Raw genomic sequence first — 20,516 nt, forward strand, 5'->3', positions numbered from 1 at the left:
TTCCTACTTTGGCTCGGTCTTCTCCCAAAAGAGGGTCTATGACCCCCCTGGCAAAGGCGAAGTACAGGCTGAAGGGGCAGGATTGCAGCTTGAGATCAATAGGCATATGGTCAAGGAACACCTAAATACTTTGAATGAGTTCAAATCTCCAGGGCCAGATGAACTGCATCCTCGAGTAATAAAGGACTTGGCAGAAGAACTCTCAGAACCACTGTCTACTATCTTTGAGCAATCGTGGAGGACGGGTGAAGTGCCAGATGACTGGAGAAAGGCTAATGTTGTCCCTATCTTCAAAAAGGGCAAAAAGGAGGAACCTGGGAACTACAGACCAGTCAGTCTGACATCAGTCCCTGGGAAAATTCTGGAGCAGGTGATAAAGCAACCCATCTGTAAGCACCTTGAAAACAATGCAGGGACGACTCGAAGCCAATATGGATTTGTTAAGAACAAATCCTGCCAGACGAATCTGATTGCATTTTTTGATCAGGTCGCCTCCCTTGTGGACAGTGGGAATGCTGTGAACATAATGTACCTCGACTTCAGCAAAGCTTTCGACAAAGTGCCCCATGATATCCTGATGAGCAAACTAGCTCAAAGTGGGCTAGATGAAACAACGATCCGGTGGATCCACAGTTTGCTACAGAATCGGACTCAAAGAGTGCTTCTTAACTGGGGAGAGGTAAGGAGCGGTGTACCTCAGGGCTCAGTCCTGGGCCCAGTGCTCTTCAACATTTTTATTAATGACTTGGTGGAGGAGGAGGTGCAGGGAATGCTGATCAAATGTGCAGATGACAAATAATTGGGCAGGATAGCTAGTACCCTGGAAGACAGAAACAGAATTCAAAGTGATCTTGATAGGCTGGAGTGCTGGGCAGAAAACAAGAGAATGACATTTAATAGGGATAAATGCCAAGTTCTGCACCTAGGAAAACGAAACCAAATGCCAGTTACAAGATGGGCGATACTTAGCTCAACAATACAAGAGAGACAGATCTTGGAACTGTTGTAGATATAGGCTGAATATGAGCCAACAATGTGATATGGCTGCAAAAAAGGCAACAGCTCTTTTGGGCTGCATTAATAGAAGCATAGCTTCCAAATCCCGTGAAGTACAAGTTCCCCTCTACTCAACACTGGTTAGGCTTCATCTTGAGTACTCTGTCCAGTTCTGGGCACCACAATTTAAGAAGGATGCAGAAAAGCTGGAGAGGGTTCAGAAGAGGGCAATGAAGATGATCAGGGGACTAGAAACAAAGCCCTGTGAGGAGAGACTGAAAGAACTGGGCATGTTTAGCCTTGAGAAGACTGAGGGGAGATGGGATAACGCTCATCAAGTACTTGAAAGGTTGTCACAGAGAGCAAGGCCAGGATCTCTTCTCAATCATCCCAGGACACGGAATAATGGGCTCAAGCTACAGGAAGCCAGATTCCGGCTGAACATCAGGAAAAACTTCCTGTCAGAGCAATATGACAATGGAACCCGTGACCTCGGGAGGTGGTGGGCTCTCCCACACTGGAGGCATTCAAGACGAGGCTGGACAGCCATCTGTCAGGGATGCGTCCAGCCATCTGTCAGGGATGCTTTGACTTAGATTCCTGCATTGAGCAGGGGCTTGGACGCGATGGTCTTATAGGTCCCGTCCAACCCTACTATTCTATGATTCTGTTAAGCCTCAGAGGAGTGCAGTGACATTTCTGTATGAACTCTTTGCTGTTCAGCTATCTCCTCTCCACACCCTTTGACTTTTCAAAGAACAGCAACTCTGAGGCCTACAACACTCCTGATTAAAATGATCAGCCGCTGTGAAACATCTGCCTATTTTGTTATGGATGGTTTATATTGTGTGAGGATTCCGAGATTATATAAAGGGTTAGCTGACAGAAGCGAGACAAGGCCTGAGGGATCCTGGAAGCAATATCTAGTTTAGGGGGGTTTGTGTATAGGGTTTTAGAAGGGGTAGAGTAGGGAGGGAAGTGGGAAGCTGCCTTAACGGACGTGTTTCCTGTGCTCAGCAATGATGTGCAATGCTCCAGTCTGTGCTTGCTTCCAACTCGCCCTCCCTGCACCTGACCCCTTTCCTTGGTCTTTCTGGCCCAAATCCAGATGGGGAGGATGGAGGGCCTGGGACCAGCACAGAGGACCTGCCGGTCCTGTAAGACAACTGGCTGGGTAAGTGTCCGGGAGAGACGGCCTCCTGTCGCATTATGAGGACAGCCATTCCACATTTCATCCATGCTTGGAGGCATCCGCAGGAAGGGGCAAGGAGGGGCAACTGACCCCCATGGGGCGAGTTAACCCTTCTGGGTGTGTTAAGCCTTTGCGGGGATTTCTGTTAGGATTTAAATCCTAACAGAAATCTAAATCTAACCTAAATCCTGTTAGGATTTCGTTGCAGCCTCTTAAAAAAAAAAACCAATTTAGAAATCCAGAAGCTTCCTGTAGCTGGGTCTGGGAAGTGGTGGGTTTAGCAAAAAAACACACCAAATGATGACAGCAAAGACAGGAGTTCATGATCTTTCTACCTCTGGTCTTGTTAATATTTTCTTCTGACTTTATAAAAATTACCTTGACAATGTGTGCAGATAAAGTTCACCGTGATTATATACCTATTGGAGGAAGCGGAGCAGTGGCTGAGAAAGTGTGGGATGCAGCCTTGCAAAGGAGCCCGGTGTCATTACACCCGTTCTGCGGGGGGGGGGGGGGTCACAGTATTATTTACAACTGACGTTAGCAGCAGCACAATTTATCAAGGGTTGGAACGGGTTGTTGTGATACATCTCTCTTTCTCTCTCTCTCTTTTATATTGTATTTTTGGTTGTATTTTTGTGGTTTTAATTTTGTGAACCACCCAGAGAGCTTTGGCTATTGGGCGGTATAAAAAAGGAATGAATGAATGAATGTCTATACTGCCCAATAGCTGAAGCTCTCTGGGCGGTTCACAAAAATTAGAGCTACAGTATGCAACATAAAACAATATAAAACATAAAAGTTTAAAACCACAGTATAACAATACAAAGAAAATAAAACCTAGCAGCAATGCAGAGATTTAAAACACATTTAAAACACCAGAGCTAAAAGATTAAGAAGCTAACATGTTAAAATATAAACATATAAAAACATCTCAAACACACCTAAACTAAATGATTACTATAACATTATATAAATGTAACAGCCATTTTTAACCTATACACAATTAATACTTCTGACATTCATATAAAAATCAAGAAACCATTACTTTTACACATATTCAAACCGACAAGGCAAAAAGTAAGAACAACAAAGTGCAAAGATCTGTTATTGTCTGTATACATAAAAAACTTCAAATGAGACCTCAGGATTACTCTAACTGCAATAATTATCATGTTAAAAAAATAACACATCAATACTGGTTTATAATATTAAAGAGCCTTCTTCCCATGAAAACAGACCGCTGACTTGTCTACCTTCTATTGCACACTTGAAACTGACCAGCACCTTTTGTATAACCATATGACAGCACATTATATAGGCTGTGTTAAACTACCCTTATAACAGGGTGGACTTCATGAAGTAAATCTATAGTAATGAAAGAGTACCATTTGTAAATAGCTCTCCAAAATGGCATACATAAAGCGTGTTCTTGAAAGAGAGAATTTTTCATAGAAAACACTTAAACTGTAATTCCCTTATATGATGCCACCATTTCATGTTCAGACAAATTTAAATCCTCGCATCATCTTTTTTTTAAACTTAATTTTTATTCTACTTTTTATCTTTATAAATGAAATAAACATAATCACCATCTATAGTTTTCCGCATTACAGTATTCTTCAGGATGCAGCAACAACCAAAAAAACAAAAAAGAAAATATAAAAAGGAAAGAGAAGGAAAATGGTGAAAGAACAGAAAAACAAAGGGAACAAGAAAAGGTATTTTTTAAAAAAAGTTACATAGAAGGGTTACATTTAGACTCCCTTACACATAAACTTCAAGTATCACTCTACTTAAAAGATTATACCATCGCCAATATTACAATTCAGTACAGCCTAGGTAATCCATCTTATTTCAGTAACATATCTTCAGATTTATAGCAAGGAAACAGGCATACAATTTTCCCCTCGCCATAAAATGCTTTTCAACTAACATATAATGGTAAAGCTAAAATCAACCAACCAGGAATATTACTAATCATAGTCTCAAAATAATAATAATAATACTCATAATAACTAAAAGGAAAAGAAGCCAATTATAAAGGATAAAAGAAAACAAAGCAACAATTACTAGTATATGTTATACTATCTATATTTTAGATAGCATCATTTCTAAATATATATATATGAATGTGTACATCTATGCACCTACAAACTGGAATTTTATATACGGTATATCATGTCTATTATAAGAAAAAGGAGTTAAAAGAAAATGGAAGGAAAAAAACCGGATATATGTAAACAATAATCTCTGGCATACTGCCCAGATCTTGTAACCCAAACAGACCAACAAGCAATAATTGTTTATACATTCCCCTCCCCGGGCTCATCATGCCAGCTGTTCCATTCAGTTTGGGATTCCTCTTCCCCCAATGCACGAGGTGAGCTAAAGACCCACCAGATCTCAGAAGGAAGAAACCGGAGCATCTGATCCGCTTGTTGGAGGAGACACCACTTTCTACTGTGAGGGAGGAGCCAGTCTTACCATCTATTTGTAAGATTGGTAAGATTTTGTCTTTGAATCGCTTCCTTCGTTCAAACTGTATTTATGCTGTATTGTTACCTTTTCACAGAAATATTTTTTAAAAGCTGGGCAAACTCCAAATGAATCAGGTAAAACCAGATGTGAACGATCAGGATTTTCAAAGCTGTTTGAAACATATAAATGAAGGGGCTAAGTGAAGTTATCATGGGAGGCAGTTCAACAGTGTTGGGGCCACCACCAAGAAGGCCCTGCCTTGTTCCCTCCAACTTGATGGATAGTGCTGGTGGGCCCATGAGCAGGATTGCAAACTTAAGGACTCGGAAGGCTTGTGCAGGTGCAGTCAGCCCTTCAAACTCATTCTCCCAAGTGCGTTCTCTGATGTAAAATATGAGTTGGATTTGGACTGAAACTCATTCCATACTGCAAGCATTTCTGTGGGTGCTCCCAGGTATGAGTTATTTTGGGAGAAGTGGCATTGATGTTCTCATGGACACTCTTTCCATATTCCACACAATGATGTGGTTTATCCCATATGAATTCTTTGATGCGAAATCAGGTTTATACTCACATGGAAACGTATGTACTTCAAGCATGTCTATCATTTCATATCATTATATCATTTTGACAGAGGCATGTGGTCACACTGAAGCTTTTTCCACTCTCCAAGCATTTATATGGCTTCTCCCATCAGTTTTTTTTTATGTCTTCTGAGGTCTCTGCTAAAAATGAAGCTCTTTCTACGTTCTGCACATTGATATGGTTTTTCCCCCATGTTTCTTACTCAGATGAGTTTTAAGGGTTGCATTGTGTCAGAATCTTTTTCCACACTGCAGGTATTTACACTGGTCTCCCCTGTGTGAATCCTTTGATGAGAAGTGAGCCTTTTCTTGTGACTGAAGCGCTTTCCACAGTTCACACATTCATATGGTTTCTCCCCTGTGTGAATTATTTGATGGGAAGTGAGGTATGCCCTTCTACTGAAGCACTTTCCACACTCTGCACATTCATATGGTTTCTCCCCTGTGTGAATTGCTTGATGGGAAGTGAGGTATGCCCTTGTATAGAAGCACTTTCCACATGCTACACATTCATATGGTTTCTCCGCTGTGTGAATTCTGTGATGAGAAGTGAGTTCAGTGCTGCTTTTGAAGCTCTTTCCACACTCTGTACATTTATATGGTTTCTCCCCTGTGTGAATTCTTTGATGACAAGTGAGGTGTGCTTTCCTACTGAAGTGCAGTCCACACTCCGCACATTCATATGGTTTCTCCCCTGTGTGGATTCTTTGATGACAAGTGAGGTGTGCTTTCTGCCTGAAGCACATTCCACACTCTGCACATTCATATGGTTTTTCCCCTGTGTGAACTCTTTGATGGGAAATGAGGCTTGCATTCAAACAGAAGCACTTTCCACATGCCGCACATTTATATGGTTTCTCCCCTGTGTGAATTCTTTGATGAGAAGCTAGGTTTGTGCTCACACTGAAGCACTTTCCACAGTCCAGGCATTTATGAGGTTTCTCCCCTGTGTGAGTTCTTTGATGGGAAGTGAGGCTTCTGCCTGCACTAAAGCTCTTTCCACACTCCAAGCATTTATACGGTTTCTCCTTTGAGTGGGTTCTCCCTTGATGAGAGGTGAGATTTCTCTTCTGACTGAAGCACTTCCCACACTCTGCACATTCATATGGTTTCTCCCCTGTGTGAATTGTTTGATGGGAAGTGAGGTATGCCCTTCTACTGAAGCACTTTCCACATGCTACACATTCATATGGTTTCTCCGCTGTGTGAATTATTTGATGAGAAATTAGGTTTATGCTTCTTTTAAAGCTCTTTCCACACTCTGCACATTTATATGGTTTCTCCCATGTGTGAATTCTTTCATGAGAAGTGAGGTGTGCTTTCTTCCTGAAGCGTTTTCCACACTCTGCACATTCATATGGTTTCTCTCCTGTGTGAATTCTGTGATGAAACATGAGTTCAGGGCTTCTTTTGAAGCACTTTCCACACTCTGCACATTTATATGGTTTCTCCCATGTGTGAATTCTTTGATGAGAAGTGAGGTGTCCTTTCTGACTGAAGTGAAGTCCACACACTGCACATTCATATGGTTTCTCCCCTGTGTGGATTCTTTGATGACAAGTGAGGTGTGCTTTCTGACTGAAGCACATTCCACACTCTGCACATTCGTATGGTTTCTCTCCCGTGTGAATTCTGTGATGAGAAGTGAGTTCAGAGGTTCTTTTGAAGCTCTTTCCACACTCTGCACACTTATATGGTTTCTCTGGTGTGTGAATTCTTTGATGAAAAGTGAGGTCTGCACTTGTTCTGAAGCTCTTTCCACACTCCGAACATTTATATGGTTTTTCCGCTTTGTGAATTCTTTGATGAGAAGTGAGGTACGCTTTCAGACTGAAGTGCAGTCCACACTCTGCACATTCATATGGTTTCTCCCCTGTGTGAATTCTTTGATGAGAAGTGAGGTGTGCTTTCTGATTGAAGCACATTCCACACTCTGCACATTCATATGGTTTCTCTCCTGTGTGAATTCTTTGATGAGAAGTGAGGTGTGCTTTCTGACTGAAGTGTAGTCCACACTCTGCACATTCATATGGTTTCTCCCCTGTGTGGATTCTTTGATGAGAAGTGAGGTGTCCTTGCTGACTGAAGCACATTCCACACTCTGCACATTCGTATGGTTTCTCTCCTGTGTGAATTCTGTGATGAGAAGTGAGTTCAGTGCTCCTTTTAAAGCTCTTTCCACACTCTGCGCACTTATATGGTTTCTCTCCTGTGTGAATTCTGTGATGAGAAGTGAGGTCTGCACTTGTTCTGAAGCTCTTTCCACACTCCGCACATTCATATGGTTTCTCTCCTGTGTGAATTCTATGATGTCTACCGAGGTTTGTTCTCATATTGCATCTCTTTCCACACTCCAAGCATTTACACAATTTGTCACTGCCCTGAAAAGTGGAAAATTTATTCCTTATCTTCCGATTTGCTCCAATTTTTATTCTCTCACATTCCATTTGTTTACATCCATCTCTTTCTGGTGGCTCTTCACATGGGTCTCCCTCACTCTCGGCTTCCCATTCATCACCTCCTGCAACGAAGATGGGAAACTGGTAAGAGTTAGAAAGAGAACCTCAAATCACTGAACATCCTCAATGAATCCTTGTGATAAAGCGAGGAACTGGAAAGACCCGGACAGGAGGCAGGTCTTACCATGCATTTCGCATCCTGTCTTGACTGGCATTAACTGACAGCAGCTGTGATACAGAACGTGAACCCGGCGCCCGTTCAGACATGGAGCTCATAGGCTCACAGGTTCAGATATGTAGCGTAAGGTCAGCCAGTGTGGGGTAGCAGTTATAGTGTTGGACTGGGCCGTGGGAGCTCTGGGTTCTAGTTCCCTGTCAGCCATGAAGCTCACTGGGTGACTTTAGGTCAGTCACTGACCCTCCGCCTAAGCTCATTCCCAGCTTTGTTGTGAGGATAAAATGGAGAGGAGGAAGACCATGTAAGCCACCTTGGAGACCTTCCAAAAGGAAAAAAGGAAGAATTCAAATGTAGTAATAAATACATAAATAGGTAGACTTCTAAGGGCTGTGCCACAAGATTAGGCTTGAATTTTGCAATTTAACTTTCAGAGTCCCCTCCCAGCCAAGAGCATCTTGAATATTGGGCCAGGAGCCTGAGAGTCGCAAACAGATCAATTCCATGGAGGTCAACATGAGAACAGCCAGGAAAACAGGAAAGACACGGGGAGTGAACATCGGCTAAGCGAGCCAACTTAGTGTCTCTTAGGGAGACCTGGGTGGATCCAGGGAGCAGATTCCTGGCAGTGTCTCTCACCCTTGGCAGAACAGAAGCATTAGGTTCAGTGGTGTCTATCAGATTCCACTTGGAATCCCACTGGGCAATTTCCTTGTTTTATGCTTGCAGACGGAGTGGTGAGATCCCGACGGAGAACGTGGATTCCACTAGTGTACCTGACACAATCACAGTTGCCCTGCCTGATGGAGGTGGTCTTGTGTGCAGTGTTGTGGTCCACACAAGGTAGGTGAGATTTCAATATTCACTCCAAGACCATCTCGTCTGACGAGACTTGGGATTTCACTGCCTCCACACCAATCAGGGGTCTGTCTGACTTTGGCAGTACACAGTCTTGAGTTTGCGTTTTGCCAAACGATCTGGATGTGGGGGCTGTGCATAGCATAATTTCCTGTCATGGATACATCCTTATGCGAGAGCATTTAGACATGAAAAATGGGATTGGACAAATTCTTCTACAGAAAGAACAGGGAAGGGTGTACTGGGGGAGGTGTTGCCCTGAGCGGACTGGAACACCTATGAGGGGTAGGCTCTTCCACAGAAGTGCTGTGGGTGACCATACCAGCCCCCGCAATTTAGTGCTGGGAACATGCTACTGTCCCCCAGACCAGAATGCTCAGAGTGACCCTGAGATGGAAAACGAAATCATGGAGGCGTCCAAACAAGGAAGTAGTAGTGGGCGACTTCAATTACCCCCACATTGACTGGATCAATGCATGTTCCAGTCAGGACAAAGAGGTTAAATTTCTCGATGCCCTACACAATTGTGCCCTAGAAGAGCTGGTCATGGAACTGACCAGAGGGGAGGTGACCTTGGACTTAATCCCAAGTGATGTTGCCCAGGACGTAGTACGAGATGTAAATATGGTGAACCAATTGGAAACAGTGACCACAGTGGTATCAGATTTAATAGAGATTTCAATGGAAAATTGCTCGGGAAGTCCAACTCAGTCACATGTGGCTTCAAAAGAGGAAACGTCTCTAAAATGAGGGAACTGGTGAAGAGGGGGTCAAGGGGATTAAATCCCTTCAAAATGTTAGGAGATTACTCAAAATCACATCAACAGAAGCCCAGCCAAAATGTATACAACAGGTTCGGAAAGGTAAGTCCAAGAGGGTGCCGGTACATTTAACAAGCAGCCTCAAGGAAGCAGACAATAAGAGATGCAAAAAAGCATTTTGAAGAGCCTATCCCTAACAATGTCAAGGCCAACAATTAAGAATTCTTTAAATATATCAGAAGCAGGAAACCAGTAGATAATACTGGTTATGAGGTAATTTCTATAAGCAAAAGGGATACATACATGCTGATTTTAGAATGTGGGAGCTTCTTTGAAACTCACTATGCGTGCATACCTGTCCGCTGAACAGCCTATTCAGTAGCGAATAGGGAACTTGGAACTTAGAAGGAGATCTCTCTTTTTTTAAAATGTTTAAACTAGAAGTCTAAGAACAAGAGATTTTTAAGAAATTCTGTTTCTTTTTAAGCCGTTAAGATCTAAGACTCTTTAGCAAAGCTGTGTTTAACAGCAGAAATGTTTTTATGTTATTATATTCAAGTTATATTTTGATGTCATTCTACAAATATATTTCTAATAAAAATGATACATGGATGAAATAAGACTTTTCTGTATTAATTCTTGTTGGTAAAAAGGTGTATGTTTTGTTGAGAAGTATTTAATCTGCTATTAGATGGTAAAATAAGAGCGAAATGCTTCCAAATGCTTTGTGCAGATAGCTCACAGTCCCTCATCCGGAACAACGACACATACTTCAGACTTTAAAAAGGGAAAGAAATGAAATGAAGGTATTGGATACAGGTAAAATAACAATGAATTTACAATTTACCAATCAAAAAAATTATAACTTTGGAAATAAAAATTAAAAACACAAAGATTAGTATTTGCCATGCATGGATCACTGCCTTGTTGTGGCGAAGGGGCTTGCATAACTCAGTGAAGCCATAAGCTATGCCGTGCAGGGCCACCCAAGACAGACAGGTCATGGCGGAGAGTTCTGACAAAATGTGGTCCACTGGAGAAGGAAATGGCAACCCACTCCAGTATTCTTGCCAAGAAAACCCCATGGAACGTATCACAAGGCTAAAAGAGATGACGCCGGAAGATGAGCCCCTCAGGTCGGAAGGTGTCCAATATACTACTGGGGAAGAGCAGAGAGTATTTCCAAGTAGCGCCAGAAAGAGTGAAGCGGCTGGGCCAAAGCCAAAAGGACACTCAGCTGTGGATGTGTCTGGTGGTGAAAAGAAAGTCCGATGCTGTAAAGAACAATATTGTTTAGGAACCTGGAATGTCAGATCAATGAATCAAGGTAAGCTGGAGGTGGTCAAACATAAGATGGCAAGAGTGAACATCGACATCTTGGGAATCAGCAAACTAAAATGGACAGGCATGGGCAAATTTAATTCAGGTGACCATTATATCTACTACTGTGGGCAAGAATCCCTTAGAAGAAATGGAGTAGCACTCATAGTCAACAAAAGGGTGGGAAAAGCAGTACTGGAGTACAATCTCAAAAACAACAGAATGATCTCGGTATGAATCCAAGGGAAACCATTCAACATCACAGTAATTCAAGTCTATGCCCCAACCACTGAGGCCGAAGAAGCTGAGGTTGATCAGTTCTATGAAGACCTACAACACCTTCTAGAACTAACAACAAAAAAAGATGTCCTCTTCATCATAGCGGATTGGAATGCTAAAGTAGGAAGTCAAGAAATCACCGGGATAACAGGCAAGTATGGCCTTGGTGTACAAAATGAAGCACGACAAAGGCTAATAGACTTTTGCCAAGAGAACATGCTGATCATAGCAAACACTCTTTTCCAACAGCACAAGAGGCGACTCTACACATGGACATCACCAGATGGTCAATATCAAAATCAGGTTGATTATGTCCTTTGCAGCCAAAGATGGAGAAGCTGTATACAGTCAGTCAAAACAAGACCTGGAGCTGACTGTGGCTCAGATCATGAGCTTCTTGTTGCAAAATTTCGGTTTAAATTGAAGAACGCAGGGAAAACCACCAAACCATTCAGGTATGACCTAACTCATATCCCTTATGAATATACAGTGGAGATGAGGAATAGATTTCAGGGATTAGACCTGACAGACAGAGTGCCTGAGGAACTATGGACGGAGGTCCGTAACATTGTTCAGGAGGCAGCAACTCAATCCATCCCAAAGAAAAAGAAATGCAAGATAAGCAAAGTGGTTGTCTGATGAGGCTTTACAAGTAGCTGAGGAAAGAAGGGAAGCGAAAAGCAAAGGAGAAAGGGGAAGATATATTCAACTGAATGCAGAGTTCCAGAGAATAGCAAGGAGAGACAAGAAGGCCTTCTTAAATGAACATTGCAAAGAAATCAAGGAAAACAATAGAATGGGAAAGACTAGAGATCTTTTCAAGAAAATCGGAGATCTCAAGGGAACGTTTTGTGCAAAGACGGGCATGATAAAGGATAAAGAAGGCAGGGACCTAACAGAAGCAGATGAGATTAAGAAGAGGTGGCAAGAATACCCAGAAGAACTATACAGGAAAGATCTGAATGTCCCTGATAGCCATGATAGTGCGGTCACTGAACTTGAGCCGGACATCCTCGAGAGCGAAGTCAAGTGGGCCTTAGGAAGCATTACTAACAACAAAGCTAACAGAGATGACAGTATTCCAGCTGAGCTATTTAAGATCCTAAAAGATGATGCTGTTAAAGTGCTGCACTCAATATGCCAACAAATTTGGAACACTCAACAGTCGCCACAGGACTGGAAAAGATCAGTTTACATTCCAGTTCCAAAGAAGGGCAACACCAAAGAGTGTTCAAACTACCGCACAATTGCGCTCATTTCACATACCAGCAAGGTTATGCTCAAAATCCTTCAAGCTAGGCTTCAGCAGTATGTGAACCGAGAACTACCGGAAGTACAAGCTGGGTTCCGAAGAGGTGGAGGAACTAGAGATCAAATCACCAACATTTGCTGGATCGTGGAGAAAGCAAGAGAATTCCAGAAAAATGTCTATTTCTGCTTCACTGACTATGCTAAAGCCTTTGATTGTGTGGATCACAACAAACTGTGGCAAATTCTTAAAGAGATGGGAGTACCAGACCACCTTACTTGTATCCTGAGAAACCTGTACGAGGGTCAAGAAGCAACAGTAAGAACCAGACATGGAACAACCGGTTGGTTCAAAATTGGGAAAGGAGTACGACAAGGTTGCATATTGTCGCCCTCTTTATTTAACTTATATGCAGAGTACATCATGAGAAACACTGGGTTGGACGAATCAGAGGTCGGAATTAAGATTGCTGGGAGAATTATCAACAACCTCAGATACGCAGACAATACCACCCTAATGGCAGAAAGCGAAGAGGATCTCAAGAGCCTCTTGTTGAGGGTGAAAGTGGAGAGTGCAAAGCTGGTTTGAAACTCAACATTAAAAAAACGAAGATCATGGCATCCGGCCCTATCACTTCCTGGCATATAGAAGGGGAAGAAATGGAAGCAGTGACAGATTTTATTTTCTTGGGCTCCAAGATCACCGCAGACGGTGACTGTAGCCATGAAATTAAAAGACGCTTGCTCCTTGGGAGGAAAGCTATGGCAAACCTAGACAGCATAGGAAGAAGCAGAGACATCACCTTGCTGACAAAGGTCCGCATAATCAAAGCTATGGTTTTCCCAGTAGTAATGTACGGCTGTGAGAGCTGGACTATAGGGAAGCCTGAGCGCCGAAGAATCGATGCTTTCAAACTGTGGTGCTGGAGAAGACTCTTACGAGTCCCCTGGACTGCAAGGAGGTCAGATCAGTCCATCCTAAAAGAAATCAACCCTGACTGCTCATTGGAAGGACAGATACTGAAGCTGAAGCTCCAATATTTTGGCCACTTAATGCGAAGAGAAAAGTCACTGGAAAAGTCACTGATGCTGGGAAAGATTGAAGGCAAAAGGAGAAGGGGATGGCAGAGGATGAGATGGCTAGATAGCATCACCGATGCAATGAATATGGACTTGAGCACACTCCAGTAGAGAGCGGAGGACAGGAAGGCCTGACGTGCTATGGTCCATGGGGTCATGAAGAGTTGGACACGACTTAATGACTGAACAACAAAATGCCTTCATTAGTGACTGCAATTACTTCTTATATTTATTTCTACTTTTATGATTGTCACAATCTAACAGCTTCCTTCCATTTATTATGCCTTAATCGTTTCTAGTTCAATATATTGTTGATTTTGTACCATGTCTACACTGTTTTTCATAAATAGATTTGACATTTCACCCTCTTGTCTGCTACTTTATTTTTAGTCGGGTTCTGGCTTAATGATCACTCACCATGTGGTCACCGGAGTAAATCTTAAAAGAGGGAATAAGGGTATATCCCCTATCAGAAGTACAAGGCCTTCTCAGCAGCGGCCTGAGTGCTGTACCAGTCTCTGCCAAGAGGCACACACCTCCCCCATCCTCCTCTCTTATCTCGTAGGCAGTAGGCTAAGGCAGGGCTGTACCATCAGATCTCTGGGATTCTATGATGGCTCCAGTCTGTATCAGTATTTCTGGCAGCTCCTAATATTTCCTGAGGTTTTAATGTCCAGATGCTGATCATTACATTCGTGTTTTGAGGATGTTGCGGTTTTAACATTTAGTAGTGAAGTCCAAGATTGTTAGACACTTGTGGATGTATATCTTTCAATATGGAAAGGTGAAATATGAATGTTATAAGGGGCATGTTTACATAGGAAGAAGTCCTATGGCCAAGAGATTTTTCTGTTTAAACGTACATAAGATTGTGCACTATGTCAAAACAAATACATACATCCTGTGAAACTGGAAGATGGAGACTTGACGTGCTGAAACATATATAATGTGCAAAACCCCTAAGATTAGATAGCTGCAGTTGTAAACAAAATATTATTACCAACCAGGGCAAGACGGAGCCTTCCCAAGAAAGGCCACAATCCCAGAATTATCCTCCATGACTTCCCGATGCAGAGCTCTCTGGTCAGGATCCAGCAGAGCCCACTCCTCCTCTGTGAAAGACACAGCCACCTCCTCAAAGGCCACCAGACCCTGAAAGGAAAGGGAAACATTTTCTCCTCAGAGATTCCATGAATATTACAGATGAGCAAAACCCTAAACACTAATTCAGGTGAGATGAAGAGTGATTATTTTTAGCATCTCATACGTGCCCTATTCTCTTCTTTTGTTCCCACGGGCCCCTAAAGATGGAGGGAAATGTGTTCTAAACCTTCACGAGAGGCACTCACAGCATTCCAAGTGGGCAACTTTGACAGAAGCAAAGAGAAGGTGGGAGCTTTGTTCAGGCCTAAGGAGGTGAACCAAGGTTGCTGCTCCTGCATGTCTCCCTAGTAATTCTTCCCACTACCTGATAGGGGTCCAGGGCAGCCGTTTCCCCTCCACCACCGAGAAGAGATGGCTGGATATGTATTGCCAGCATCCTCCTTTCACCTGTGGGAGACAAAGGGCGTGGGAAACCAGGAGCATCTGCTTGCCTCTGAGATTACACAACACACAGAATCATAGAATCATAGAATAGTAGGGTTGGAAGGGGCCTACAAGACCCTCGAGTCCAACCCCTGCTCAGTGCAGGAATCCAAGTCAGGGCATCCCTGACAGATGGCTGTCCAGCCTCGTCTTGAATGCCTCCAGTGTGGGAGAGCCCACCACCTCCCGAGGTCACGGGTTCCATTGTCATATTACAGGCAGGAATTTTTCCTGATGTTCAGCCAGAATCTGGCTTCCTGTAACTAGAGCCCATTATTCCATGTCCTGGCACGACTGAGAAGAGATCCTGGCCTTGCTCTCTGTGACAACCTTTCAAGTACTAGAAGAGTGCTATCCTATCTCCCTTCAGTCTTCTCAAGCCTAAACATGCCCAGTTCTTTCAGTCTCTCCAGAGAGGCCTTTGTTTCCAGTCCCCTGATCCTCTTCATTGCCCTCCTCTGAACCCTCTCCAGTTTGTCTGCATCCTTCTTAAAGTGCAGTGCCCAGAACTGGACACAGTACTCAAAATGAGGCCTAACTAGTGCTGAGTATAGGGGAACTAGTATTCCCAGGATTTAGAAGCTACGCTTCTATTAATGTAGCCCAAAAGATCATTGGCCTTTTTAGCAGCCACATCACATTGCTGGCTCATATTCAGCTTGTGATCTACAACAATTCCAAGATCCTTCTCGCTTGTAGTGTTGTTGAGCCAAGTATCCCCCATTTTGTAACTGTGCGTTTGGTTTCGTTTTCCTAGGTGCAGAACTTGGCATTTATCATTACTAAATTTCATTCTCTTGTTTTCTGCCCAGTGCTCCAGTCTATCAAGATCACTTTGAATTTTGTTTCTGTCTTCCAGCGTATTAGCTGTCCTGCCCAATTTTGTGTCATCTGCAAATCTGATCAGCATTCCCTGCACCTCCTCCTCCTCCAAGTCATTCATAAAAATGTTGAAGAGCACTGGGCCCAGGACTGAGCCCATGTGTACGTGTCTAAGTATCAAACCTCTGCTTATATCCATTTTTAAAATTTCTGTTGTGTGAAAACACATATCTCCCCATTTGGGTCCTTGACCGGAAAACACAATTCTGGTTTCCAGGTACAATGTCTTCCCATGTTGATAGTAAACACATTTCTGTGGGACAGGATGAAGTGCAGTGTCAGTCCCCCCACCCCCTCAAGCCCCCCAAATATTTAGAGGGAATAAAAAGGATCCCATGGACTTCTTGCAGACTCAAGAGAGGGAAACCAAGTTGAGGGATGCCCCAGTAATCCTTACCCTGCACGGTGGCTCCTCTGTCACCGTCCAGTATGATCCTCCTTTGCACTGGACTCTGTCTGCTGCCTGACGGAGCCTTCTCTGCCTCAGGGAAATCAGTGCCCAATTCTGCAAACAGGCCCTGCTCCTGAAACAGCAAAGAGGATCCAGGACATGCAATGGGGAAGAGGACTGGAAAAGGAATGGTACTACAGACAAAGGCCCTGGACAATTCGTAGAACATTTTAGAGTACCCAGCTCTCGTTCCGAATCCTTTAGCGACATCAAGAAGAAAGGCTCTCACCTGCTGCTCTTCCAGTTTCTTGTCCTCTGCCTGGCTCAAGAGGAAACCTTCTGCCAGGGCCACCGCCTGGGAACAGGTCTCTGCTCCACATTCTCTCACCCAGCCCTCTATCTCCGAGGGCAGATTGGTCAGGAAGCGCTCCAGGATCACCAGGTCCAGCATCTGGCTTTTCGTGTTCCTCTCTGGTTTCAGCCACTGACAGCAGAGATGATGGAGTCGGCTGCAAACCTCTCGCGGGCCTTCGGCCTCCTGGTAGCAGAATTGCCGGAAACGCTGGTTCTGTACATCTTCGCAAACCATCTCTTCTCCCAGGATTCTCTGCACCGGTCTTTCCCAGAATTCCCCACTGCTCCCAGTTGTGGTGGTACCAGGCTCTCTTCCTGCTCCAGAGCCGGCTGAGTCTTTCTCGTCCATCTCGGATCTCTGCTCCAAGGAAGTCTCTGACGGGGCCAAAGGAACTGCTCTTTCTTCTGGCACTTTCTGTCTCAAGGCCAATGGGACTTGCTACCAAGTCCTGCAAAGCCAAGACATTGTCCTGTGAGGTAATCAGGGCAGGACTATGTTTTTAAGTGGGATGATTCCGGCTAGCAACCAGGTCACCTCCCAGAAGCAAAGGCTGGTGAATGCCAAGGCCCAAAGTGACAGCGGAGACTGGGGGAGGGTCCTTCACCTGAGCCCTCAACCTGCTGGAGGGTCTGAAGATGCAGCATCCCACCACTGCTCTGCCCTCATCAACTCCCCCTGCACAAACCCACCCGGTCTCAGCCTTGCCCTGAGCCTCCACCCCTTCTCCGCCCCACTGTCAGGGGTGCCTCTGAGCATAGGCAGTGGCAGAGTAGCTCAGATTTCGAAGAGGAACTGCAAAACGTGGGGGAGGAGCTTTCCCAGACTCTTCCAGACTAGAGATCTCACGAGAGGGAGGGAGATTCCCCCCCACCCCTTAAATCAGGAAAGCATGCCTGCCTCTTCTCAAGGGGTGGGCAACATTCAACCTTGTATGCCCGCCTCTTCTCAAGGGGTGGGCAACATTCACCCTTGTATGCCCGCCTCTTCTCAAGGGGTGGGCAACTTTCAACCTCGTATGCCCGCCTCTTCTCAAGGGGTGGGCAACTTTCAACCTCGTATGCCCGCCTCTTCTCAAGGGGTGGGCAACTTTCAACCTCGTATGCCCGCCTCTTCTCAAGGGGTGGGCAACTTTCAACCTCGTATGCCCGCCTCTTCTCAAGGGGTGGGCAACTTTCAACCTCGTATGCCCGCCTCTTCTCAAGGGGTGGGCAACTTTCAACCTCGTATGCCCGCCTCTTCTCAAGGGGTGGGCAACTTTCAACCTCGTATGCCCGCCTCTTCTCAAGGGGTGGGCAACTTGCAACCTCGTATGCCCGCCTCTTCTCAAGGGGTGGGCAACTTGCAACCTCGTATGCCCGCCTCTTCTCAAGGGGTGGGCAACTTGCAACCTCGTATGCCCGCCTCTTCTCAAGGGGTGGGCAACTTTCAACCTCGTATGCCCGCCTCTTCTCAAGGGGTGGGCAACTTTCAACCTCGTATGCCCGCCTCTTCTCAAGGGGTGGGCAACTTTCAACCTCGTATGCCCGCCTCTTCTCAAGGGGTGGGCAACTTTCAACCTCGTATGCCCGCCTCTTCTCAAGGGGTGGGCAACTTTCAACCTCGTATGCCCGCCTCTTCTCAAGGGGTGGGCAACATTCAACCTCGTATGCCCGCCTCTTCTCAAGGGGTGGGCAACATTCAACCTCGTATGCCCGCCTCTTCTCAAGGGGTGGGCAACATTCAACCTCGTATGCCTGCCTCTTCTCAAGGGGTGGGCAACATTCAACCTTGTATGCCTGCCTCTTCTCAAGGGGTGGGCAACTTTCAACCTTGTATGCCTGCCTCTTCTCAAGGGGTGGGCAACTTTCAACCTTGTATGCCCGGCTCTTCTCAAGGGGTGGGCAACTTTCAACCTTGTATGCCCGGCTCTTCTCAAGGGGTGGGCAACTTTCAATCTTTGTAGCTTCCCTTTGAGCTCCCTGGAGGCATTTCCTTTGCAGACTGCGACTTACTGACAATTTGCATCTGTATGACCCACTGAAGTAAAAGGATTAGAAAGCCCTGGACAGAAGCCTCTTGTCTGTGTTTTGATTTGGCTGTTTGAAGTTCAGCGGGGACCAAAGGGAACCCTGACACTCTCCCTCCCCCCAAGTCCTCAGGCGAGCACCTTTTTCCACAAGTCTCACATACCCAGAGAAACAGTATGTTGCAGTGGTTAGAGTGCTGGACTGGGGCTCAGGAGACGCGGGTTCTAGCCCCAACTCAGCCACAAAGCTCATTGGGTCACTTTGGGCCAGTCACTGACTCTCAGCTTAACCTCACAGGGTTGTCGTAAGGGTAACATGGAGAGGGGGAGGCCCATGTGAGCCTGGCAAGAGGGGAAAAAGGGGGCCATACATGTAAACACACACTAAGGTACCTGGAAACTCATTCACATTAGGGCTCTCAATTAAGGAAAGAGGAGTTGATGAATTCTCTGACTTGTGGACAGTGTATTAATCACTTGAATGCACATATGCGTAAAGCCTAGATTTCTAGGGAAAACACAACCTTTCCTCTCATTGAGACACCTTTTTAATTATTAAATGTTACACTAGGTGACGTGTCTCTGCTGCCTCTGAGATCAGGTAGACTGCCTCCGTCCACGGAGGTCCCATTTCTCTCACAGATAAGAGCTGCTTGCGGGAGCAGATGCAAGGCTCACACAGGGCCGCATCCTGTCCCCGCCACTTGCTGGCCGCTGCCTCCCAGCAGCCCACAACCTTAGCGCACCAAAAGAACTCAGGTCCGCTGGCCGGCTTAGTTGGGGGTCCCCCTGCACCCCACCCCACCCCGTCCCGCCCCCCACATTCTGACATGCCAATTTCATCGGCCCTTGCTCTTGCTTTGGAAGACTGATGCGTCCCCCGCGGCCGTGCGTGTGCGCGCGATTCTACAGGGCAGCCTTCCCAGCCTGGCGCCCTCCAATGGCCAGGCGGGCTGGGGCGACGGGGGCGTCGCCTGGCACGCCGGGAGGAGCGGGCACCGGATGGCGCAAGGCCGAGGCCTGCGGAGCGAGGCGAGCCGCCTTCTCCGGCGCAGCGGCGCCTCTTCCGGCCCGCCGGCCTCCCTCCGCTGCTCTCCGCAGCCCAGTCACCGCCCCGCTTCCCCTCCGCCCTCCAGCGGCTGGCTGCGCTCTCGGCCTGCCGGGCCGCCCCCGGGCCCTCGCACCCCTCCCGCCTTCCCCCGGCCCCGCAGCCCGGGACCCCGCGCCCGGCGGGGCGGAGGAGACTCGCCTGTCCCGCGGGGAGGCCGGACTGTCCTCTGCCGGGCGGGCGCGCGCGGGAGGGAGGGAGGGAGTCGGGGCGGGCGCGCGCGGGGCCCTCCTCCTGCCCGCCCCTTCCTCCCTGGGAGGCGCGGGCAGCCGCTCGCCCCGGAGAGCCGAGCCGAGCCGAGCCCGCGCTGGGCCTCCCCCCGGAGCCGCGGGAACGCGCCTCGCCAGCCGGGAAGGGAGGCTGCGGAGGCGCGTGGCCGCCTGTGCGTGGCGGCCCCGCCCCGCCCCGCCCCCCCTCCAGAGCGCGCGGCGGAGCGGGCGCTGCGGCGGCCCATGCGCGCCAGCGCAGCGAGCCCGCGGGGAAGGGCCGGCCCGCGTGTGCGTGGCTGGCGCTGCTCCGCTGCTCGGCCGAAGCCCGCGGGCTCGCAGGCTGGGAGCACGCGCCGCGACAAGGGGACAGTGCGGCCGTTTCGAAAGGCGCACTGCCGCGGCGAAGCGAGGTGTGGTCCCGCAGCGGCGCAAACAGGGCAAGAGTGCAGGAGCGATTCGAAGTGACGAGGGCTTCACGCGGCCAAGAGGGTGGCTACCGCAGGGTAGCGCCAGCTCAGCCTCGGGGCGCGGGGGTTCCACAACCGG

At 46.6% G+C, this 20,516-nt stretch overlaps 2 protein-coding genes across 2 annotated transcripts in view; one reads left to right on the forward strand and one right to left on the reverse strand.

Annotated features, from left to right (window-relative positions):
* The window catches only part of LOC146356171 (uncharacterized), a 277,120-nt gene that overhangs the window by 71,892 nt on the left and 184,712 nt on the right, over positions 1 to 20,516 (forward strand). The window lies entirely within an intron of this gene.
* LOC146356174 (uncharacterized) lies at positions 3,719 to 20,049 on the reverse strand. Its single transcript, XM_084831240.1, has 6 exons — positions 19,903 to 20,049; positions 16,583 to 17,096; positions 16,300 to 16,426; positions 14,902 to 14,984; positions 14,438 to 14,585; positions 3,719 to 7,774 (listed from the first exon to the last, which is right to left on the reverse strand). Exons 2-6 carry the CDS (start codon positions 16,994 to 16,996, stop codon positions 5,457 to 5,459), a joined length of 3,090 nt encoding a protein of 1,029 aa, XP_084687366.1. The 5' UTR covers positions 16,997 to 17,096; positions 19,903 to 20,049; the 3' UTR covers positions 3,719 to 5,456.

The sequence above is a fragment of the Heloderma suspectum genome, chromosome 2 (genome assembly GCF_057233095.1).
Source record: "Heloderma suspectum isolate Gila_16-S chromosome 2, 16-S_ref, whole genome shotgun sequence".
NCBI classification, from domain to species: Eukaryota; Metazoa; Chordata; class Lepidosauria; order Squamata; family Helodermatidae; genus Heloderma; species Heloderma suspectum.

Bases quoted from the DNA above. Each gene is read 5' to 3' on its own strand.
- LOC146356174 (XM_084831240.1), bottom strand. From the start codon at position 16,996: ATGGACGAGAAAGACTCAGCCGGCTCTGGAGCAGGAAGAGAGCCTGGT. The intron at 16,427-16,582 runs GTGAGAGCCTTT...TTGCTGTTTCAG, and splicing joins AGAAACTGGAAGAGCAGCAG to GAGCAGGGCCTGTTTGCAGA. The intron at 14,586-14,901 runs GTAGTGGGAAGA...CTTTCCTTTCAG, and splicing joins CTGCCCTGGACCCCTATCAG to GGTCTGGTGGCCTTTGAGGA.